Source organism: Acipenser ruthenus, chromosome 11 (assembly GCF_902713425.1).
Source record: "Acipenser ruthenus chromosome 11, fAciRut3.2 maternal haplotype, whole genome shotgun sequence".
Lineage (NCBI taxonomy): Eukaryota > Metazoa > Chordata > Actinopteri > Acipenseriformes > Acipenseridae > Acipenser > Acipenser ruthenus.
In genome coordinates, this window is record NC_081199.1 from 36,383,272 (window position 1) to 36,408,953 (window position 25,682).

The window sequence follows — 25,682 nt, forward strand, 5'->3', positions numbered from 1 at the left end:
TGCATCATGCTGTAGTGATGTTTAAAGCTGAGTTGGCAGTACAGGGCTTACCGTTAAAGCATGCACATCTGTAGCCTGCAGCTGGAATGGCATGATGAAAAAAAAAAAGTTTAACCAGCTCCTCTGAGCAAAATAAAACTTCAGAAGACCGAAGCCTTGTGCCACTTCACTCCAGTGTCCACCTGTGTGCAACAATGTTCCTGCGCCTCCAGTTAAAGCTGTCAGTGATGACGACCTGCAGGTACTGAGCACTGTTCTCCCAGAAGCTCCTGTAATTCTGATATACACTGCAGGTGCTGCATTATCGCTCATAGTAACATCCACTTTACCGAAGTAAAACAGACTTCTGTGCGCGTCTAAGTACCATGAACTGAATATTTATAGGCTTAATAGATATAAAACGGGCGCGACAAAGCCATGCATTCCATATTTGTTCTTTGGACCAGTTTACTCTGTTGATTGTTGCCAACCAAAGTCGTCTTCTGTTTTGTTGAAATGGATGTGCTCCAGCCGGTATCCGATAAAATCTAAGGTTTGGATTTCTTGTGCTTCTATTTTCACATCCAACAGCACAGCAAAAAGGCATTTTTGTTTATTTTTGATAAATGAACACTGTAAGAGTTCTGCTAAACGTCGATTCACGAGCGACAAGTCATGTCTGTTTTGCACCCAGTATGCGCACGCACCTACCTAATTGTGTATGCATACGTCATTTGAAATCGGTCAATAGGAACCTGATTTACCCCATATGCTCAAATAAAAGTAACAAAGCTGTGTGCCTCTGGCTGATGTTATTCATCCATTAGCCATCCTATCTAGCTTTTTATCACATTTTTGTCACATTTTATGAGGATTTATTTTAACAACATTGTGTGATTCAAAAAGCTACGGACTCAATGACTACTTGAAATAATAATAGCAATGTGCCAACATCTTTGTCTTTTCCTTTTTTTATAATTATCATTGTTATAAAGGTCAAACATTTTTTCAGTTTCATGTTTGATAAACACTTTTAAAAAATCAATATAGGTACTAAAAAAAAAAACTGTACTCCCAAAACAGATTGTATGGAAATACAAGCAAATCTATTACAGAACATTCTCTGTCAAACACCAGCCCCAGTAACTAACAATTCACCAAAAAAAATGAACGTTTAGTTCAGCATCTGCTGTAACCAGACTTACATAATGCAACAGGCCGTCCTTCAGTGCAATAACAAAATGCTACATTACTCACAAAAATGTCTTGTGGCAGGTGCCAATTCTCAAAGGTAATAGCCAAATTTACAAGCAATTTGTTTTAATATGAAGAGAACCTGAAAAAGTCACCCTCAGTAAACTTGCTTAATAAATAAAAATAAGCCTAGACTTGCACATTTGGCTCAGTTAGGGGAAAGAAAAAAGCATTTCGGAAAAATAGACCTCTGGGGGTGTCCTTTACATACCATTGAACTCTTTTTCCAAGAAATTATTATACAGGCGTATGAAACTAGTAAAGTGAAAATGGAGCCAAATGATTATGAAAATCAGTATTAACCTCCAGCACTTATATATGACATAATGAAATAAAAAAAGGAAAAATGATCCCTTACCAAAACTATCTATATTTCTGTAAGAATTCCTAGAGTAAAGAAATTAATTGAACTGAAAATTAGCAAATGGCAGCTATCCTACTTGAAACAAGTTATTTTACAATCATGCTATGGAATTTATGGAAATATATTTTGGCTTCATTAAATCTTGAATCTTCTTTAAAATTGCAAAGTGAGAATTAATTTAAACATGTTGAATTTTATAAGTCATTCTGGATGTGATTACTTTTGGAAACCGGATTATGATTGTCTTTTTGATAACATAATCTAATCCCCTTATGATCAAAGTACAAAACACAGGAACCATTAAAGCCAATATTATGCAGTTCCCACTTCCTTCCTTTAACTCATAAGTTATTTCAAGATAAGATGCTTTATTAACTGTCTAGGGCAGTTTCATGAAAAATAAACAGCTTTTTAAATAAATAATGAGATAATGATTTGTGAATAGGAACCTTTTTTTGGGGGGAGGGAATTAAGTCACCGGGAATGCAGTTAAAATGCATCCCTGGCCCTGACTTTCATCCAGAAAGTGACCAGACAGTGGTTTGATGTTTATTTAACAAGGATCAAAGTCATAATGTGTCATTTTAATTCTTGTTGCGTTAGAAACTGCGGTATGCTCAACTAGCCACTGAAACAGAACAGCGAGGATGGAGAGTCCGGGTTTACCCAGTGGAGGTGGGTTGTCGAGGATTTGTGGCACACTCTACAACCCGGTTTTTCTGAGACGTCGGATTCAGTGGCCAAGAGTTGCATCGCACAGTGAAGAACTTATCTGAAGCAGCAGAGAGGAGCAGCAACTGGCTGTGGTTGAGATGGAAAGATTCTGGTTGGGGATCTCAAGCACAATAGAAAGAAAGAAACGCTGATGTACGGGTAAGAAATCTGGGTTGAGTTGAGTGGGGGACAGAGGGGGGTGATGCCGGGACGCCAGAATCACCGTCGAGCCCTCTTGAGGTGTTGTGGGCTAGTCGACGAAACACAGAGGATGGAAGGTGCCCACTTGAAGACCCCAGAGATGTACCCTACTTAGCTCAATCCAGACGGTTGTCATGCTGATGCGCTGGGGAGACAGCACTGTAGTTGATCCCCGGAGCCAGCATTGCAGCCGTTGTGTGTGCTGATGCGCTGGGGAGGCAAAATAAGCTGATCCCTGGAGCCAGCATTACACTTCAGCCATCAACACCAGACAGAAGGATATCTACATCATCATATGGAAGGAAGCGCAAATGGATGGAGACACAGATGGATCACATTAGTTTACTGTAAAGCTACGTCTTAGTTGGTGCTTATCTTGGCGAGAGCCGAGTTCAAATCAGCATGAAGTTTTAACATCTACTCTCGTGTAATGGAAATCATTAATTATTTTATAGGCACATATCGTATAAGGTGTTGTCTGTGTGTACATAATTCACTAGGTAACAAAAAACCTTTTCAAAAAGTATATGTCATTGCTTTTTTTTACATTTGACCAATAAAAAAAAAAGTTTCATGGATGTGTGTACACAGGCATAATAAATAACCTTTCAAAAAGCCTAAAATCTCCAAATAAACCTAATATGAAAAAGAAATATTTTTAAATGAATGAATTTTTAAAAGGTTCTTGGAAAGTATGTGTGACAGGTTGGCCAAGTAGTGATGTTCCCAAACCAGACAGCTGACATAGTGACACAGGCAGGTACTATGGGTGAAAAGCACTGTGGTGCGCCGTTTTTATTTAAAACAAAAATAAACAAAACACCTTCACAAAACACACTGCTCACAGAGCAAAAATAAAAGTTAAAACCAAAACAAAATAACGAGCACTGAACTGACACACAAGCAAATGCCGTGCTGCCCAGCTTGAGTAGCAATTGCTTTTTCTTTCTTTTTACTTTTAGTTTTGTTTTTCCCATCTGTCACACACATTCCTGCTCTCAAACACCCACCTCCAACACAGAGACAAACCGGTTTTTATACTGGTGACTTCCTAACAATAATTACAACACTCAAACGGCACCAGCCACATTTTCATGTTTTTGGCAGGGATAGGAAAACCCCATCCCTGCCAACTACCACCAATACACAAACAATGCATTTACATACAACAAATCATAATACATCCTCCCGTTCCCAATACACACAAAAACAATACATTTCTTTTAAATAATAATATATTACACCACAATACATTTATAAGCAGGGCTTTGCCCTGCCCCCTAATTATGTGCAGGCCTTCTCTTCTGCCCTGCCACACCATGGGAAATCAAGTTTTACTGTTTCTCAATGTGGATGTATATAAGAATTTGACACATTGACAGCAGCTCTTCTAAATAAAATGTTATTGCTCATAATGTTGCTGAAAATATAACCTTTTGTCAGGTTTGTTGTAACCTATACTGTGTACAAACACATAGACATCCAGGTAATGCCGATAACCTAAACCTTTGTTAAAAAATACATCTTATGAAGTGAAAAGCCAAAGCTGGAAGCTTATAAAAAAAAAAGTAGTTGAGTCTATCACGCTTTCTGAAACATGCTGATAATTCTAGACAGCACTAAATGGAGGACGTCACCAAAGACTGGATTACTCGTACTCAATAAAATTGCCATAATCGTTACAGATATTCGTTGGTACATGTTGTTCGACACACACTTACTCAAGAGTCCACTGCTATTGTTACCTAGCCCTCACCTAGAATACTTCTTTAGAAGACAAGTAAACATACGACTGATAAAAGGCAGACAAGTTTATCTACATTTTGTAGTGGGGGGAAATGTTGTATTTTGGTGCTTGAGGCACACACCTGCAAGTAATGCTAAATCAAGGTTTTGTACATTGATTTATGACTATAATACTGCCTGCAAAGGCAGTATCCATATTGTAATGACTAGTTTGCTTATGCCTCTTTTCCACTGTACAACCAAGCTGCGCCAGGGCCATACCGAGTGGTTAAGGAGAGCCTGGGTTGTTTTTCCACTATAGCCAAGCTGTGTTACAGACGTCACATGCAACGAAAGACAGTTGTTAATAATTATTGTTATTAATTAACTCAGGTTTGCCAAAAGATGCGCAAACATGGTGTTCAAAATTTAATAGACCAACGGTACAGCTGTATCTTGTATCGTTATATTTTGTAAATATATTTAGGAATTTCTTTATAATCCACAAACTTTAGATTATAATCGACTTACTAAAATTCAGTTAGTTGTGCTGAAGGGGAAAAAAGAAGATTTAAAAAATATGATTTGCTAGAGATAGCCTGTTTAAGGATAGTTGTTGTTTTTTTTCTACTTTTTTGTGTGGGTGCTTAAAAAAAAAAGATGCAGGAGTGCAACGAGAGCCATAGTTGTATGTATGGTACAGCTGTACAATATTTTGTTTGACTATATTTTTGTAAGTAAGTTTAAAATTGTTTTATTTTCCACATTTTTTTTCTTTTTATATTAATATAATAAAAGGTCAAGGATGAGAAATTTGGTAGAATTTTGTGTTTTTGAGTGTGTGAGTTAGGTGTACCGCACCCGCGGTTTATGTCCATTTGCTTCAAATCATCAGAAATTCGGGCATAAACATTCTCATTTGTGACGCACGACTCCAGTTCTTCCGGAACACTTCTATCTGCCCACAGAGAAACCGGAGCCTGCACTTCCTCAGTGAGGAAAAATATTGTATTGTAACCATCAACAAAGTCCAAATAAAGGTACTTACAAATACTTGGTACATTACGTATCATGGAAGTTTTATGGTTAGTTTTATATGTGTGCTTTAATGTCAGATTCATAGATAATTACCTGCAACTATATTTAACTGAGCGTGGGCACAGTTAGATATCTCAAGCTGAAGACTAAGTCAACCATCTACAGTATGTGTAAAGATATTTAGTAAGACATCACCTAGAATATTGTGTTCAGTTCTGGTCACCTCGTTACAAAAAGGATATTGCTGCTCTAGAAAGAGTGCAAAGAAGAGCAACCAGAATTATCCTGGGTTTAAAAGGCATGCTGTATGCAGACAGGCTAAAAGAACTGAATCTATTCAGTCTTGAACAAAGAAGACTATGCAGTGATCTGATTCAAGCATTTAAAATCCTAAAAGGTATAGACAATGTCGACCCAAGGGACTTTTTTGACCTGAAAAAAGAAACAAGGACCAGGGGTCACAAATGGAGATTAGATAAAGGGGCATTCAGAACAGAAAATAGGAGGTACTTTTTTACACAGAGAATTGTGAGGGTCTGGAACCAACTCCCCAGTAATGTTGTTGAAGCTGACACCCTGGGATCCTTCAAGAAGCTACTTGATGAGATTCTGGGATCAATAAGCTACTAACAACCCATTGAGCAAGATGGGCTGAATGGCCTCCTCTCGTTTGTAAACTTTATGTTCTTATGCTCTTATAGGTGTAATATAGTAATACTACAGCATTATAAATCAAACATATATTCTTGTGCGTTTTTATAATGTGTTTTTAGGTCATATTTTGGACTTGATTGCTTACAGTAGGCTGCTTAAAAATTAAGTTGAAGTAACCATAAACGTATCTTTAGTTTAAGATCACTTCACACTGATAAGCATTGGAAGGACTGGATTGGATTGTTTCAGCACAAATAAAACAACACTTGCTGGTAAAACGCTAAAGGCTCGAAGTGATTTACTGATTAGCATTACACTTTGTCATCAAATAGAATTGAAATCTTAATCAATTATGCACATTTAAGCTGCTGGAAGCTCATTCAGTTTAGATTAAAGTTTGGAGCCTGCAGTTACATTTTAGGGTATGTAAAATTGGACAGATTGAAAAAAATCCATTAAAATAAATTAATACATGTTAGTGGAACATATCCATTAGGTTTTCATCTACAGTCCAGCAAAATAATATGATCTACTTCAGCTTCAAAAAGACATTGTTTGCGTTTCTACACAAATGAACAAACACCATTACATAGACAAGTATATTAATAACAAGCACTATTAAAGCAACCACTATCTTCAGTGTTAAAATACCATTTCCATATTCAGAGCTGCTGAATTATTTTCCAGTATCTCATTTTGGAATCTATCTTACATCAAATCCAGTGACAGATTGACTGGAAGAATTGTACTGTTCAAAATGATGCGGCGTTGCTAAGCAGTTGCTGAGTTTGTATTCATTGTTTTCATTGTCCAGTGCAGTCTTTAGAACCTTGTATATACTGATTGCTGTTTAACGTTTAACTATCTGTAACCAAATCATCGAGCATTACCACTACCAGCAAATACCCACCAAGATCAACCCACCAAGGCACCCTACTGTAATTGCCTGAGACTATTCAACCTCCTGAAACTGTACATTGATAAAAACATACTTGACAGAAAATTGTGTAGGGAGTATAATTGACGACCTGAACCTCCAACAACCCAATATAAAACACATCAAAACAGACTTCCCATGTTAACTATTTTTTTTATATATTTATCAGTTATTTGAATCGCTGAATCTGACAGACACACTATAATGAATATCATTAGGAAACTATAAAGGTAAACACTTAATAAAATGAAACTAAGCACTATTTCAACAGGTAACAATAAGTGCTATAATGTGTTTTATTTGAAAGAAAGATGACAAGTCCGATTACCTTTAGTTGTATTCCCTCTTTATAAAATTAAATTAAAAAAAGACACTTGTAAAACTTTGTAGACTCTCCCACAATGTATCAAAGTCATTTTCACTCCTGTAACTTAGTTTCATCCCTGCTGCGGTAGTTTCATTACGACTGTTCGTTTTAAAGTACTTTCGTATGCAAATGTATGAATCTCATTATAATATCAAAGTTTTGCGCTTACGCTTGATGTATCATCATTTTTTGCTGATTTCAGTTTGTGTCTGTTATTTTACGCATGCCTCTCACTGTGGTAGATTCAACTGTATTTATTAATAGTCTACATTAAATAGCAATGGTTTGGTTTATTTTATATTTGAATGTGCTTTATTTTAAACTTACATAAAGCATACGACTATTTCACTTTAATACTTGGTGGTAGAATGATAGACTGTGATTCACTGCTCCTTCTAATTGCTTTCAGGTAGGAAAAATATCAAACAGAAACAATTATATTATTATTTATTTCTTAGCAGACGCCCTTATCCAGGGCAACTTACAATTGTTACAAGATATTACATTATTTTTACATACTATTACCCATTTATACAGTTGGGTTTTTACTGGAGCAATCTAGGTAAAAGTACCTTGCTCAAGGGTACAGCAGCAGTGTCCCCACCGGGGATTGAACCCACGACCCTCCGGTCAAGAGTCCAGAGCCCTAACGTACAGGTACAGGTACAGGTAACACCACTCGGAAGTAAACATTTTACACGTAGTTTGAAAGCAAGCAAAGCAAAAAGAGCCCTCATTTTTTGTGAAATCATCCTTTGCTTTTAAGTGCTCAGCAAGATAATAGCAGAGTAATTTATTAGGTTGTGTTAGCGCCATTCAAGATAAAATAAACAATCTTATGGATTATTTTGTTTAATCGTTATGATTCTGTGTTTAAATGATAATAGCTGAATAGTCGGATGGCTTGCTTCAAAATACTCAGAGCTGTGCATGCCGAGCGCCGTGCACAATGATTGCACCGAGCGCGCTGCGTGCACCGAGTGTCAAGTGCACTGGATACCATGTGCACCGGGGTCGCATACGCATCGAAGGCAGCAAGCACCGTGTGCAATGGGTGCAGTGAGCACCGAGGTGGGCGGGCCAGGGCAGCCAGCGAGGTCTACTCTACAGTGGGTCTGGAAAAATACAGCCCGTGGAGGACAAGGCCTGCTGTTGTTTTTTTGTTTGTTTTTCTTAACCTAGCTGCTGCACAATGCAGGCAAGAGGGTTACCGCATATGTGTACTGCAGATGTGCCAGCAAGGGTATTTAGTCGTCAAACAACAGCAATATATATATATATATATATATATATATATATATATATATATATATTGTAAGGCAGCGGGTTATGTGAGACAGCAGGGAGGGGGTTAAAACCTCCCTGCGAGAGAAGCATGTGCGGAATGCACCTTTTTGTTAATTGTTTTGTTATGTATTATCCCCTGCACCCGGGGGTGATTAAAAATTAGAACTGGGTGCAGGGTATTTAAGACGTGCAGCCAGGCTGCACGAGGCTGCTGAGTAGAAGGAAGCAGAAGAGAGGTGCTCTGCTTCCGAGCAGTCATAACAGAAGTAAGTGCTGTGTTCAACCTGTGTAGTTTGTGATTGTGTCGGTGCCAGGTAAACGGCTTAGCCGTCCTGCAAGTTAGTCAGGGAAATTACCTGTGTAGTAAGTGCTCCAAATCGACGTTAGGTGTTTATTTTGTTATTTTGTTTTGTTTTGTGTGTAATTAAAAATAGCGCAACCGCGCTGAAAAATCCATTTCTGTTGTGCTGGGTCGTAATTTAAAGGGGCACGAACCCATGAGTGGTGGAATCCTTTCACAATATATATATATATATATATACAGTGCCTTGCAAAAGTATTCAGACCCCTGACCATTTCTCTCATATTACTGAATTACAAATGGTACATTGAAATTTCGTTCTGATTGATATTTTATTTTAAAACACTGCAATTCAAAATCATTTATTGTAAGGTGACATTGGTTTTATGTTGGGAAATATTTTTAAGAAAAATAAAAAACTGAAATATCTTGCACACAGTGTCGGAGTGATTTTGGCCCATTATTCTGGGCAGATTTGCACCAGGTTGTTCAGGTTGGTTGGACGACGCTTGTGGACCGCAATTTTCAAATAGTGCCACAGATTCTCAATGGGATTGAGATCAGGACTTTGACTGGGCCACTGTAGGACATTCACCTTTTTGTTCTTGAGCCACTCCAATGTTGCCTTGGCCTTGTGCTTGGGATCATTGTCCTTCTGAAAGGTGAATTTCCTCCCAAGCTTCAGTTTAACGGACTGAAGCAGGTTCTCTTGCAGTATTTCCCTGTATTTTGCTCCATCCATTCTTCCTTCAATTTTAACAAGATGCCCAGTCCCTGCTGATGAGAAGCATCCCCACAGCATGATGCTGCCACCACCATACTTCACTGTAGGGATGGTGTGTCTTGAGGCATGGGCAGTGTTAGGTTTGCACCACACATAGCGCTTTGAGTTTTGGCCAAAAAGCTCTATCTTGATCTCATCTGACCACAAAACCTTTTCCCACATTGCAGCTGGGTCACTCTCATGCTTTCTGGCAAACTCCAGACGTGCTTTCAGATGGTACTTTTTGAGTAACGGCTTCTTTTTTGCCACCCTCCCATACAGGCCAGTGTTATGCAGAGCTCTTGATATGGTTGACTGGTGCACCATTACTCCACTCCCAGCCACTGAACTCTGTAGCTCCTTCAAAGTGATTGTTGGCCTCTCTGTGGCTTCTCTCACAAGTCTCCTTGTTTGAGCGCTGAATTTTGAGGGACGGCCTTTTCTTGGCAGTGCCTGGGTGGTGTGATGCAGCTTCCACTTCCTGATTATTGATCCAACTGTGCTCACTGGGATATCCAAGCACTTGGATATTATTTTGTACCCTTTCCTAATCTATGCATTTGTATTACTTTATCTCTAACTTCTGTAGAATGCTCTTTGGTCTTCATTTTCCTTCAGATTCACAGCCTGACCAATGATCCTTCAACAGTGGGGTATTTATCCAGAAAATGTGACAGCAACTTTAATGGTTCACAGGTGGAGGCCAATGGTAAGGTTATTGTGTCCTCGTTAGGGCAATTTCTTTCATCTGTGTAAACTGGGAGCTTCCACAGCACAGGGGTTGAATACTTATGCAAGCAAGATATTTCAGTTTTTTATTTTTCTTAAAAATATAAAACCAATGTCACCTTACAATAATTGATTTTGAGTTTCAATGTTTTAAAATAAAATATCAAACAGAACGAAATTTCAAGGTACCATTTGTAATTCAGTAATATGAGAGAATTGGTCAGGGGTCTGAATACTTTTGCAAGGCACTGTATATATTAAAACTGCCACTCGGCAGCCACCTGAGTCGCTTGACAGCGGGGGAAAGGCAGAGCCTAGCCCCGGTGGAAGACGTGCTCCCACACGAGTGAAAGGCTGTAAAAGATGACAACACTCACTCCTTTATTATTATTATTATTTGTTTATTTGGCAGACGCCTTTATCCAAGGCGACTTACAGAGACTAGGGTGTGTGAACTATGCATCAGCTGCTGAGTCACTTACAACTACGTCTCACCCGAAAGACGGAGCACAAGGAGGTTAAGTGACTTGCTCAGGGTCACACAATGAGTCAGTGGCTGAGGTGGGATTTGAACCCAGGACCTCCTGGTTACAAGCCCTTTTCTTTAACCACTGGACCACACAGCCTCAATACTGCACAGGCAGTCGACTCACATTCCACAGATAGGAAAGCAGCAGCCTGCAATGCAACCATGTGCAGGTTGCCGAAGAAAGAAAGAAAGAAAGAAAAAGAAAGAAAGAAAGAAAAAGGCTAAATCAGGAGTCACTGATTCCGTAAGAGCGGCAAGCCAGCTATCAGCCTGAAAGGCAAGGGAACTGCAGTAGACTCAAAGCTCTTTTTCACAATACGCTCAGATACCAACACAGAGGGTCTTACCATCTTGAGAGGCAAAAAGAGAAATGGCTTCCTCAGTATGACGGTTTTAGCCCCTCGGTAGGTGGGACCGAGGGCGTCATCCCAGGAAGGGGCCTATCAGCAGTTCTGGTATAGGTAGCTCAGAAAATACCTACCAATAGGCAGGCATATCCCATACCTAATGTTGTTGGTGGTCGTCTTCGAATTGAAAGGGAACCAGACTTACATGGTTTCCCTGCACTCCAAACAACAGGGTTATTTATTAAATTAACAATTATTGGAAGATGGCTCTCCCAGGAGGTATCTAATTGGTTACTTTTACATGTCAGCCTTAGAGGAGGCGGTGTAGTCCAGTGGTTAAAGAAAAGGGCTTGTAAACAGGAGGTCCCCGGTTCAAATCCCACCTCAGCCACTGACTCATTGTGTGACCCTGAGCAAGTCACTTAACCTCCTTGTGCTCTGTCTTTCTGGTGAGACGTAGTTGTAAGTGACTCTGCAGCTGATGCATAGTTCACACACCCTAGTCTCTGTAAGTCGCCTTGGATAAAGGCGTCTGCTAAATAAATAAGCAAGCAAATAAGCAAGAGGAATTTGTTATTGGTGCTCTAAATAGTCAACAAATAGTGGTGACCTTCAAAAGGCCACAATTTGCATGCCACAGGTCTAGCAATGACATTGTACACTTATGTACACTATTGCATGCATCATACCTTGAATTCTCTGAGTACTTATAAGTGAGTAAGGGGAAATTATTGAAGAGCCAATCCAGCACATTTCTAAACAAAAAACCTTGGTTATCTCAACACCTCTGTTATCTGAACATCCCCTGTGTACCTAGGTCTTATTTGGGCGGTGGTCTTCTGTTCTATTGTCAGAAAATGTACCATTCAACCCTCAATCTCTAGTATTTACAGCAGAGTGCAGTACTTTGTTATATATTTTAAGGTAAAGGGGTCCCTGTCACCAACAGTATTTTCATAAAGTTGCCTTTAAAGAATAAGCTATGTTCTGTTGATTGCAGTCTGATTCATATCTTTGACAGATGCATTAGCATATCAGTGTTATCCTTGTCTTTATTGAGCAGTTCTGAGACCTTTCATTTTAAAATTGACAAGTGCTGCCGTTTCAAAATACTTGAACATTTTAACACTGAAATTGTAACATTTAAAACATCAGGCATAGTCCTATTTTTGGCAGCACTGAAATAGATAACATGCAAAGCTCATTTGCTTTGCCAATTTGAAACTTTATTTCACCTAAACAGTGATATCTCCATATTTTTGTATTTAATTATTTATTTAAAAAGGGACCTAAACCCCTGTTAGGAAAACATATTTAATTTCCATTTCCAGGAATAGGTAATCCGCATTAATTAACTGCTTAACATTCATATATTAGATTTGCTCTGCCTTTATAAGGATGTATTCTAAAATCTGGGGTCACATGATTTATGTAAATGATAATGGGATATAATGCTGATGATGAAGGAATGAGCCTGTGGTGACAGTGAATTTTAAATGGATTAGTGTTTTTGTTTAAGTGCTTTACATAGATATAAAATGATTAGGCATATAATTAAGTAGGATCAATTGTTTGTGTTTTTATTTTAGCCAATGTATGCCTTTCATTTTCTTTTTGAAAATGTAATTTCACACAATCATGATCTCCTGGTAATGTTAATTTACTTGGCATTAAACATTGTGTTGTGATATCTGGAATGCAAAGCAGTATTTTGCACAGAGGAATACACTATTGTTTTCCACAGTAAAACTTGCTAATAGTACGTTCTCCTTTGTACAGTGTACCACAATTGAATCATTACATTGTTAAATAACATGCAATTTTGCTTTGTTATCAATATCTTTTTTACTTCTTACAACTGAGCACAGTTTAACATTTCCATTTCATAGGAAAACCGATATTGTTAGAAGGCTACTGCAAATCATCTTTAAAATTAAATCAAATAATAATAATAATAATAATAATAATAATAATAATAATAATAATAATAATAATAATAATAATAAATAAAAACATGTTTTACAAATGTAGGAAAGTGAATTGTGACACACCTGAAGTCCCCTGTGATACCCTTAAAAATACAAATCCCATTTAAAGAGTCTACCCTTTCCTGTACCCGTGGTTAACTGCCAAGCGGATACAACACGTGCGAACTGATTTTGTTTATATCATTAGATATAAACATTAGTATACCAGAATAAACTGATAATATTTGCAGATTTGCATTTGATAGACAGAAAGCAAGAATTGTTTGGTCACTCAGAACCCATTCACGGTGAGGAGATGATCTGCCTTGGGGGTGGATTGAACTGCTTCAGTTCTGACACAAGATCAGCAAAATAGGTAGTCTCTGGTCATATGGGAAAACTTACTGTGTGAATCAGTATGTTTTCAACAATGTCTATGGGCTAAAGTAAGTATATTAGTTTAAGTTTGTATTATTTCACAGGGAAAAAGTGAAACGTGTTCTAAGCTTCCGATTCTTATTAAAATTCCCCAGCAAAACTCGCCTCCCACTGTTAAAATCTTTTTTCAGAATGTACTAATAAAACACAATATTGAAGTCATTAGATTCATTTCTCATAGTAATATGTAGACAGGAGTTTTTTAAAAATGATTACAGAAAAGAAGGATGTCAGTTTAGCTTATGTCCAAGTGCAATGGTTCTCCTGAGAATAAGGCATGGAAACTGAAAACATTCTGTTCCTATCGTAGTAGCAGTTATCGTATCATAAAACGAAAATATAATGAAAGTGCAACATCAGTAAGATTAATGGAATTATTGTGTTAATTTCAATACATTTCAGTACCATTTTTTTTTTGCAGAACCAAATCTATATAGATTTGTAAAATTAAAACTGTAGGTTGTGACACTGCATTGTAAAAGGGATGTGTAATAACTTTGATTAAAACAAAAATCAAACCTTATTCAATGTATTTACATCATGTATGACCGCATTGTGAGAACAAACACTACACTGGTGTATATATTTGCAATCGGATGTGTGGTCCTGAGTAAACTGGTCTCGATCAAGTTTAAAAAAACAACAAAAATATCTACACTTAAGTAAAATAAAAATCTGTGATTCCTTATTCAAGGTCTAGAAATTATATAAAATATATTTATAAAAAGACTTAGCTGGTTTACTTACATCTGTCCAGAGTCTCATCAGAACTGTCTGGACAGTCTGTATCTCCATCACAGAGCCAGTTCTCAGAGATACAAGTCACTTGATTGTGGCAAAGAAATTCACCCACATCACATGTGACATGTTCTGGAAATCAAACAAAAATGGAGAAAGAAAAAAATAAAATTAAACTGAATGATCAATAAGATGGTTAAAATCTATTTTATGGAAACAGAATTAAGTTAGAAATACTGCACAAGGGGACATTCAAGTATTACATCAAGGAGGGTTGGGGGGCGGGGGGTTGTTGACATGATGTTCTAGTTAGTGATAATGGTTGATGGTGAGGGAGGGCTTCTGTAATACCAATTTCCATTATTTACAAAACATGATTTTATAAGATACAGTTATTTTAATATGAGCGATTGTTAGGAGGTACATGATTTAATATGATGATTAATCTTTATGGGTTTTTATAATTATATTGTTATATTGTAGGTCTATTGGTCCCTTTACTGTTCCATCTTCAAATAACAACAACAACAACCACACCACCACCACCATAGTCTTTAACTACTGTCGGATTTAAATAATTTTAATTGTTCTAAAATTCTCATCCTCACCATGGAGCTATATTTCTAATGTTCTCCTGTACTAAATGCTTCCATGCAAACAGCCATGCTAATTGTGTGGTTATGGCGGCCCCTCTTTAGGGAAATTAACATTTTTGTATGCAACACATTGGTTTCATATTTTCTGCATTTGTTAGCAGGCCTATATGTGCATGTGTTACTGGTAAAGTGTTTCTTTACATTGATAATACATTTTTGGGCCATCATTAAAACTCTGTACCATTGAAGAGGAGGTCCACATCATGTGGAATATAATCTAATCAGACAAGCCGTTCCCTTGATATAACCTTCAATATTTACCATTTTACATAAACATTACAAAGAATAACTTGGACATGAGACAAATTATTCCGAATATACACTCATAAGAAGCCTGAACTCAGACAAAATTAGGTCACCATGACCTAGACTGACACAATTGAACTCAAGAATGTGTTACGGAATGCCCATAATAATTGAATGGTTATAAATCTTAAGGCATAGGTAATATGCTTGTGAGATGCATATCCCCTGCTGGGAATGATACAAACACTGATGCATACATTGAAGGTTATAAAACATAGAATTTGCCCATGTATCTACTACAAATGCGCTTTTTATGAATTCAGATTAAGAAAATGCTTTATATATAAACTTCTAGCAGGAATCATGCCCTTTACAGATTGCTTGAGAAGACAAGCAGGAAAGTTTAAAACAACTGCCAATGTATATATTTCATACGCTGTTACTTCTTCCGTTTCCCAGTGCTTTACTGTCCTGCTGGTTGAACATGCACATCTGTGCTGGGCTACAAGGTTTCCCAATAGTGTCTGTCACGACAGTTTTATAAGCATTCAGATAATGGCATATGCTTCACAAGTGATATGACATTGTCCATATGTTCTCTATGTGCCCAATATATTTCTTAGCCCAGTGTGGAGAGGATTTATGGCACTGTAACCAATAACTCATTCCAGAGATGTTATATGAAATATAAACAGCCCATCTCAGTTGCTGTTTTTTCCAGGACATTGGTTTTTTATTTGTATTCTATTTTTGGCTTGAACCCTCCAGACCAACATTTTGATCTCCTACTCTTTTCAACCATGTATTCAATTTGGAAGAGGGATTAGATGTTTACAATGTATAAACCTGTGATGGATAGAGTTAGATATAGTATACATTGTATCCCAGACCAGAAAATAGAGCTCGATTTAGCTAATATGGCACAATAGTGTGAACACAAACAAAAAGCTTGTTTAAAATGTAGAAAAGTGGTGTAAAGTGAACGTACATGGTATATATGTGTACAAATTGAAACCAAGGGATTAAATATACTTCACAAGCAGGTCTTTTTTAAAAAGAGTGACTCTTTATAAACTGCATGAAGATTCTGTTTTATTCATATTTTAAAAGCTTTCCAATGTTAATAGATTTCAGCCATTGTTCTGCTAATAGGGTGTTGTTTTGCTTTCAAGGTAGTATTTGTGCATGCTGTCCTCCCCTTCTTTGAAAAAACATTACAGATGAATGGAGAGGAAGACATTTTTCTTCCAGATTCAGCTAAAGTCAGGAGGGGATGTGACTTAACTTGAATGTCAATTCTTGTTGAAATATGGGCTGCCAGCAGGGACATAGAGGGAATTAATATTTCATGTATGTACATTGTGTTTTAACATACATTAAATATGTTGTTAAGCTGCACTGTGGAATGAAAATGCAAATATCGTGCTATTTTTATCACAGGAATGTAAGACACACTAGCGATATCCTTGACTAAAGCACGTTTCCAATTATTCTTAATTATTTTTTTTTTATTTTTTTATTACAATATATTGAAAACGCTTATCTCTCTTGCTAATTGTTATGACTGGCTGATAATGGCACAGGATTGATCCACTGAGCTACAACATCTCATTTACAAATGTGTGCTGTATTGAACATGAAAATAAAAATCAGAAATCAAAAATAGGAGTTGCAAAACCATTAAATTACTGTTTTATGTGGTATTAAATAAAATTATTCTAACACACCTGGTGGTCAGAATGTCATTCCACTATCAATATTATCTCTACTTCTCGCTATCAGATGCGATGACATGTCACATTGAACATACCACTTTAAAGCCTTAATTTAAATCGACCTGTATCTCTGTACCCTGTCTGGTTGCAAAGGTAGGAGTTCTTTCAATGAATCACAGAGAATAATAGGGAATTATCCACCCCATTTAACAATATATTATATGTTTCCCCATTCTCTAGAGAAACATTTTTTTGTAGCTGCCTATGAAACACACTTGATGTTCAGTACAAATATGTCTGCTTTTATCAGAATGAACACGACTGGATTAAAGATTATTATTATTTTATGCTAAGGTGGCACTTTGGTTGATCCCTGGAGCCAGCATCGCCGCCGTTGTGTGTGCTGATGCGCCAGGGAGGCTGCAAACAGGCTGATCCCTGGAGCCAGCATTACACTTCAGCCATCAACACCATGAACAATATGAAATTCACAATACGTAGGAAAAGCAATGAAGGCTCATATATTTCAGCGAAGCTACGTCCTGGTTGGTCCCCACCATGACTCATTTTATCTTGGCAAAAGCCAAGTATTAGCATGAATTAGATAACAGCTACTCTCATGTAATGAAAAACACCTAGCACACTGGGCCAAACTATAACTGAGCCATGCTGTGCAATAAGGATTTAAATAAGACCAGTAAGTAATTAGTAATTGTAATGCTAAAGTTTAATTGAACCTTAATATCAGGCATAACATATGTGAAAAGGCCCATCATAAAAGTTTCCCATAGCAAAAGCATAGCCGTATAATAAATCATAGTGAAAGCATGGTAAAGCATAGGTAAGGATTGTAAAGACCAGCAAGGTATGATTAGCACAGTAATAAACATTACAAACCAGGGTAAACTATGGTACTGCATAGTATAACCATGAGTAAAGACAGTAAAATGACACAAATACTGTAGTAAACTTTCATAAGGGGCTGCATACAAGCATTTTGCATGTTTAATGTTAATATAATATACTGTATAATATACCTCCATGTATTGGATGCTAATGTAATACTAATACCTATATCAATGACACAGAAGGCCTTATATATGAATGGAACTGATTTGCCATTACACACAGAATAACCCTATAAGTCATTACCATAATATGATAACAGATTAATTTCAAGGGCAATTAATTACATATAGTGCTTATTTATAAGAGCGGACATCCCTGTTAAACATGTTTCAATTAGGAGCAAGACTAAAATATACAGCTGGGAAGTGAATCTATATTTCAGATATGGGTTATAAACAGGTCATTTTTTTTTTTTTTTTAAAGCACTAGTGTGTTAAAGGTTTTAATTAACCATATACGTCCTACTGTGAGAAGGAAGGAAAACTCAGACATTACAAAAAAGACTTGCAAATGTTCTATTTGTGTTTGTTTGAAAGTAAAGGAAGGGGAAAAGGGAAATAGCCATGCTTGGTGCTGGCCAAGTGCCATTCGCCATAGACCGGAAAACCTAGAAAAGTTTTTTTTTTTTTTTTTTTTGAGAAACTTTGAGAAATGTACGCTTTACTAGATTACAGTTTTTGGTATACAGCATCAAAATAATAGGATATACAATAAAACCACAGAGTTACGCACACCAAACTTACAAACTAACCAATCTACTAACACCCCACTTTCAACAGGGAGTATGCAAATCACTGAACCATGTGTGCAATGCAACCAAAAAGGCACTCGTATAAGCAGCATGGTGGTCACGGAGAAGGTCAAATTACTGCATCAGCAACTGTATCCAGAAAGGTGAGGCAGATTTCAAAGCAAGTATTTCACAAGGAACATTTTAGTTTTAAACAAAGCAGTTTAAGCCAAAGGAGACGAAATGACTGAGCAAACTGTAGGAATGCATTTTGTTTAAAAACAAGCTCTTCTTTAACCCAGATTTTCTTGGAAGTTTAAATATGTGTTTTTGCTAGTTACAATTTCATTGGCAACTTAAATGTAGCCTTTTTCCATTTATAGTACTGTTTTAACAACTTTAGAACCATAACAGTATGAGTATTGCATTACTGTGCTATATTATTCTCCAGATTGAGGGTGTAGATAGATAGATAGATAGATAGATAGATAGATAGATAGATAGATAGATATCATTGAGTTACAGGAAAATAATTCCACAGAAGGTCATGTAATTTATAAACGGTCACAGAAACCTGTGATGAATTGTTTTCCTTTAACTCACTGAAGAGGCACATCTAATATTTTTTATAATACATGAATACCCTTGTGATGCTAATATTAAAGAAGACGAGGTTCAGCAGTACAGTTGGGGTTTTTTAAACGTAGTGTTTCAGTGCTGTACAGATGTTCTATGTCGTTATCCGTTAGTGCTTCAGCTTTATTTGGATGCTTGCCTTTACCTTGTTTTAAATTTCCTGTTCCTCTCCAGTTTCTCAGAGATACAAATGTACCAGCTTTACATCATTTCTTTTACGTATTCTCATTTTGTTGCTCATTAATGAACATTTCTGTACTGTGGGTGTTGTCGAGTGATTGAAAACGAGATATTTTGTATTTGAATTGAAAGTGATGGTCTCGAGGAGTCGAATGGGTCAAAGTTCAAGTATAATTACCACTTTTTGACATCACTGCTGTAGTATTATGCCTTTCTTTTCGAATGGCTCAGGATGCAAATATAGCTTTCACCCACATATTATATATATGTGGTTGGTTTGTCACCTGTAATAAACCAGACTGTATGCAGTTTCACTGTTACCCACCAGGGGTGTTTTTTATTTACAGGTAAGTGTTGTTCAAAGTTTCACCACACCCACACATGCACACACAATCCCTCCACCAAGTGTTTTTCCTGTTTCAAATCTCACTGGTTGTCAAAGTTCCGTTTATTGCAAACTCTATAGGTGAGTGGTGGAACAGTGGTGTGCTCCTGAAGGTCGAGGTGAAGTTTTTCAGAGAGCCACAAGGTGGCAGTGAAGGCTCCCAATAACAACCAAAGGTAAGTATTTTTGACTATGTTTGTTGTCTAGCCGCCACTTGTGGCTTTCTCTGGTAATTGTCTTCTTGTTTCTCTCCACCCCTTGGTTCCAGTGAGAATAGAACAGACACAGACTTGTCCTTGTGGTTTGTCTTTCTTCGGCCAAAACTTCAACACGTTCAATATCTTCCTATAATATCTTATTTTACTGTCTGCATTTACCACACGTTAAACCACAGCTGTATTACCAACAATGGCAATCGTAATAGTGAGGTTCAGAGTGGTAATCCAATTGTTGTTCCTGGTAAATAGCCAGGCTAGTGCTTCCTCTCCTTGGCAGCACCCTATTACAGTTCCTCCGTGTGGCTCCTTGGTTCCAGTACAGTCCAGCTTGACACACTCGCTGGAGTCCTTGTCGTCCACTACTTTGGTTTTCTTCTTTTTAATTATTTTTAGTTAGCTAGACAGACTCGCTAATTGCAAACACAAAATATAAACAACTCGACAAACGTGTTGTTCAACTAATATTATAACACATTCAAAAGCTTAAAAAAATAACAAACAGATTCACTAATTTAGTTTTGTTTGGTCTCTCAGAGAAGACTCCAGCACAGCACATGCTCTCCACACAGGATACTTCCTGGTCACATCCCCCCTCCTGGGTCATGACAGTTTCCTTTTGACTGTCCAGGAGGTGCAACTTCCTGTTTCCCAAACCAATACGTAACGAGAATTCAGTCCTGACACAGCATTATGACCACTGTACAGCATTGTCATTATAAGTAACCGGTCTAATTGTCTGATTGTTAGTGCATTTGAGGGAGAAAGAGAAAGAGAGTATTAGGTACAGTTTTGCGAAGGATAAAGGTGAGCCTGTTTACTTTGTGTGAGGTGAACACAAATGTGAGGCCAATGGAGGAGTAAGCAATCAAAACCAATGTGATGATTGCACTGAGAACTACACTTTTGTTATCTTTTCATCTTGATTGTGAGCGCTTTTAAACTGATTGATGATTGACTTGATAAGTTTAGCGGAGCTGGTGTACAAACCAACACTATAATTTATATTCCATCAGTTAAGATCAAGATCAGTGGCCCATTGATAACTTTTTAGCCAGTGACAATACAAATTGAATTCAAATGTGCCGTTATACTACATTTTAAATACAATTACAAAATCTTCATAAAATTGGTTAATTTAGGTCTTTTCACTTAAAATTCTACAAGAAGCCTCTGCTATGGCCACCATCTTATTCACAATTATTATTATTTTTTAATCTTAAATTTGCTAGATAGCTAGTCAAGCATTGATACAATTCACCAAAATATATATTTTTAAAGAACACATCCGATTTATAAATGTGAATGATAGCACACATCTACATACAGTACTCACAGAACAAACTGTAAATCACATTAATTTAAATAATTTTATAACAAATGCAGTTTATTGGACAGGTCCTAATCTAGGATGTCTTAATTTGGTCATTTACACTGATCACATTTTATTAGAGCAGGGTGGCTGCATGCTGCAGCTGGATCATTTGATAATTGCATCTGGGAGTGATAATGAACTTATTGCTGTTCTAGTTGATTCCTTGTTGTGTACTTGATTAATTACTGTATTTTATGACTGCTGCAGGTTTTCCACTTTCAATCAACATGCTGTAGGAAACACTACCACTGTGTTCTTTTTAGTATTCTCACAATAGTGTGGTTTGATTTAATAACATAAAGAATGTTAAAAAATGTAATTACTATGTACCATGCTGTAGGGAATAGGAGGAGTGAATTAGGGTACAGCCCTAAAGTTAATTTTCTGTAAGTGTGGGGCATTCTATTTAGCAACTAAACCAATTGAACATGCAGGATGACAGCTAACCAAAAGTCCCATAGGATTACTTCTGGACATACCCTATGGCAAAGTAAATGCACGAGGATGTTGTGCTTAATTATGCTTTTTTGTGTAAAGGTCTACAGTACTAATACATATGTTTTTTTTTTTGTTAAAATGTCCATTTCAAATACTGTACATTGATGAAAAAAGTAATGGTGCTGACTTAATATTCAGACATCAAAACACTAAACAATAAGGAAAAACTGCAGATAGTTGGAACAAGATAGGTCTTTATCTAGATAATTATCCTTTTGGTAGTTGAACCATAACTTTGAACAGCCAACCATAATAAGAATATTCGTAACTTTTCAATATACTATTTTTTGTATTTACCGTATTTTGGCTATTCTAAGATATGCCACTAGAATGGATCTGATTATCACCCATTAAAATAGTTTATTGTTTTTGAAGATGAAAAACATTTTAACATTTTAAACCACAAAAAAAAAAAAGAAGTTTCTCCCCCAAAAAACATACATTCTGCAACATTAAAAACAACTAGAAACTTAAAAAAAAATAGTTTTGGTTTAATATAATAAATGAGTAATATTGACATACAAGGGTTACAATATGAAAACAAAACAGAAGTACTGCAAGACATCATTTAATTTTTCCTGTTGACCCCATTAACTCGGGGGTATACATGGCGCATATTTATCAGTTACTTATCCTACTTATGCCACTTAGTTCGGAATTTTACATTACCTCATTTGGAGCCATTTTCTGGGTCATGTGGTGATTAAAAGTAAACCTGTGTATCTCATTATTTATTGCCTGCCTGCATTAGAGCCAACATGAGAAGTGATATAAACTAATTAATACAGTGTCTGTATGGCGTACATAATACGGCAAATGCCTGCTTCTCATATTTTGAACACTACCTCTGTATGCATTCTAATTACAAAACAGTACCTTTTTATTTTATTTGTGGTTTTTGCTCATTTGCGCATACTGGTTATTTAGTATTGAAGACATTTCCCTCTGTCAGTGGTACTGTTATACAAAGCATTATATTTAAATATCCTTGCAATGACAAGACACTTGTACTAGTGCAAACCAGACTGCCTCAAGGTGGTATTAATAACCTAAATACATGTCTGTGATATGTAATAGAGCTATCCCATAAGAGAGACAGTTCTCTTCTCTCAAAGATTAAGATTGCCGGTAGATGAGTGGTTTTAACTCTCAAGGGAAATCCTTGCCTGTTTTCACCCGCTAATCTTTAAAAGGTTTTTTTTTTTTGTTTAATTTACCCCTTCACCGTGTCTAAATGAGAACTGGTTTTCAAAGGGTTTTTCTCCTTAAACGTCTCCTTAGAGGTAAAGAGATGTGTTCCAGCTTCCTGCCCAAGAAACCGTTTAACAATATTAATTATTAGTGGAAAACATGACTTTAATAATCATGTAAAGATAAGGTTTAATTAAAAGAACTGAGAAAGTACTATTTAATTTATCTTAATGGGAGTCAATCTAAATACAGTTTAGATAATTAAAAAAGGCCCTTTGTGTACCAAGGTTATCGAAATCAGCATATGTTATGGTGCGTGCAAGTCTCTCTTGTTTTTTCCCCAAAGAAAGATACATTTTTATTGATTTAAAAGATGCTGCTGTAATACATTCAATAGACCCACATGTCAGTCATAGTTCATGGTTTGTTTTGTTCACAATTCATTGTCTTTTGCATTAGTTGCTCTCAGAATTCTCAGAGGTATTGTAACAGTAGTATATTTCAATTTTCAGACGACACAGCTATTGGCAACACCACATAAAGGCCTGTTTAGCTTAATTTGAATGTACCTCACTGACTTTCTACTCATTAAGGCAAACATGAACTACACAAACAAGCCTCTGTCAGGTAACAGTTGTGTAAATGGTAACCTTTTTTTCTTTATTGATGCAGAATAGACTGCATCTTACTACCACAATGCTATCTGCATATTTATGACATGTGCAATCTATTGCATATATAACCCATGCTGTATCAGTGGTCCTATACTGCAACAGCATATTAAACACTGATCTGACAGGGTTTTCTCATCAGACGCATCACTAATCCTGTAGACTCACTTGATTTAGACACGTATCTTTGTTTTGTAATTATTATTCTAAATGAATGTTGTTCCTTTAGTTTGCAAACACGTTTCTATCCCATATGAAAACGCAGCATACTATAATTTGGATTATTAGATGAACAACAGAAACATTCATGAATTGTACAGGTAACTTATGGGCAGAATGGGCAAACAGAGCAAACTGTAGCTAAGGAATAGCACATTAATCTCAGTAACAGTAAAACAAATAAGGCAACCTCCAGTATAGGCCATGTTGATTTCAGTTATGTTCTCCAGTTATCTTATTTAAAATGCTATTAGATAAGCAAAGACATCTTTAGCACATTGATATTTAGTCAGTGCATCATCACTCACATGACTATTTGAATTGATTATAAATCAATAACAACACTTTATGAAGGTGAAAAAAAATAGATTTTAAAGCATCCCAATTCTTTCCAAACAGAATATTCTATTTATTATATAGATTTACCTTTCAAAAATGTGGTTGACAGGTAGGTAAATTGGTAGGTTAGGCTGGGGGGCTAAGACATCACCGAGAAGAACCCAGTCGCTTATTCACTATTCACAAAATGAGTTTTTTTTTAAACCCGAACGTATTGGTCACAGCCACATTCTAGCTACCACATGCAGTATATTCACAATTGACCATTGAGACGCTGGGAACCAAAAAAAGTACAAGAAGCATGATAACAATCAAGTTGTGCAGCAAAATTGCTATGCATTCTTTACATATTAAATTAAAAATTAAAGTAATTCATATTTTTTCAATGCCTAAAAAACACCCAGTATGCAGCTTATCTGAACACACAAATAAAAATGAAAATATAACATCATATGTATGCATAAATATTACATGGCTCACAATAAGCATTACATTACTAGTGACATTGGTAATTTACTTAAATAATAATAATTTAAAAAAAATTATTAATATTCATCACTTTTAATGCTTTCACCTATTTGCATAATGCTGTTTGGTATTTAAATCATTACATAGCAAACCTCTTTAATAATTGTTAAATGAAAATGTTATTCAATATGCAAAAACTCATTATGCATGATATCAGGATGGCTTGTAGTCTTTTTTTTATTTTTTATTAATTCAGTTTCAGAACTGTCCGACCAGATTTGTTCCTAACATCACAAACCAATCTACTCCCCCCTGCCACCGACTATTCCAGTGAACTCAGTTTTAATGAAGTTATCGTTGACCAGAATTGATTCCATTATCACCTGTCTGATAACTTGTGCATAACTTATGAATGCCTACAACACAGCTTCCATTAAACTAATCAAATCAGACTTCTGGGTTTCTAGCCACTACAGTGTTTTCAAATTGATCTAAATTCCACTTATTTTCAGGTGGATTAGAAAGTGCAGTGAAATGTTTTCTTCAGTTTTAAAGGTAACTGATTCTCACAACTGGTCGCAGGTATGTCAAAAAAAAAAAAAAAAAAAAAAAACACGACAACTCTTGTCAGCAGTTCACCACTTTGATTCCTGTGAGTCTTACACAGTATTACACAAAACATGTATAGCGCTATGTAGTCTTTGGCCTGTAAAAGAAAGAACATATGCCGAGCATCAAAAGAAACTTATCACTATTATAACACATTTATAAGGTATATAAAATGATGGACACTGATGAAATATTTTTGGTTTCTTTTTAATCACTCGATCATTCATCCTTGACCATGACATGCTTGAGTGACTATGACTAAAGCAAATGCACTTAATCACCTAATTAGTGAGACAGTTGATTGGACA

The 25,682-nt window shown here is 36.4% G+C and overlaps 1 protein-coding gene across 6 annotated transcripts in view; it reads right to left on the reverse strand.

Annotated features, from left to right (window-relative positions):
• The window catches only part of LOC117426678 (low-density lipoprotein receptor-related protein 1B-like), a 361,324-nt gene that overhangs the window by 281,372 nt on the left and 54,270 nt on the right, over positions 1 to 25,682 (reverse strand). For all 6 annotated transcript variants that reach the window (XM_059033835.1, XM_059033832.1, XM_059033834.1 and 3 more), the window contains exon 2: positions 14,342 to 14,464. In XM_059033835.1, the coding sequence (XP_058889818.1) occupies positions 14,342 to 14,464 (123 nt within the window). The remainder of the gene's footprint in view (positions 1 to 14,341; positions 14,465 to 25,682) is intronic.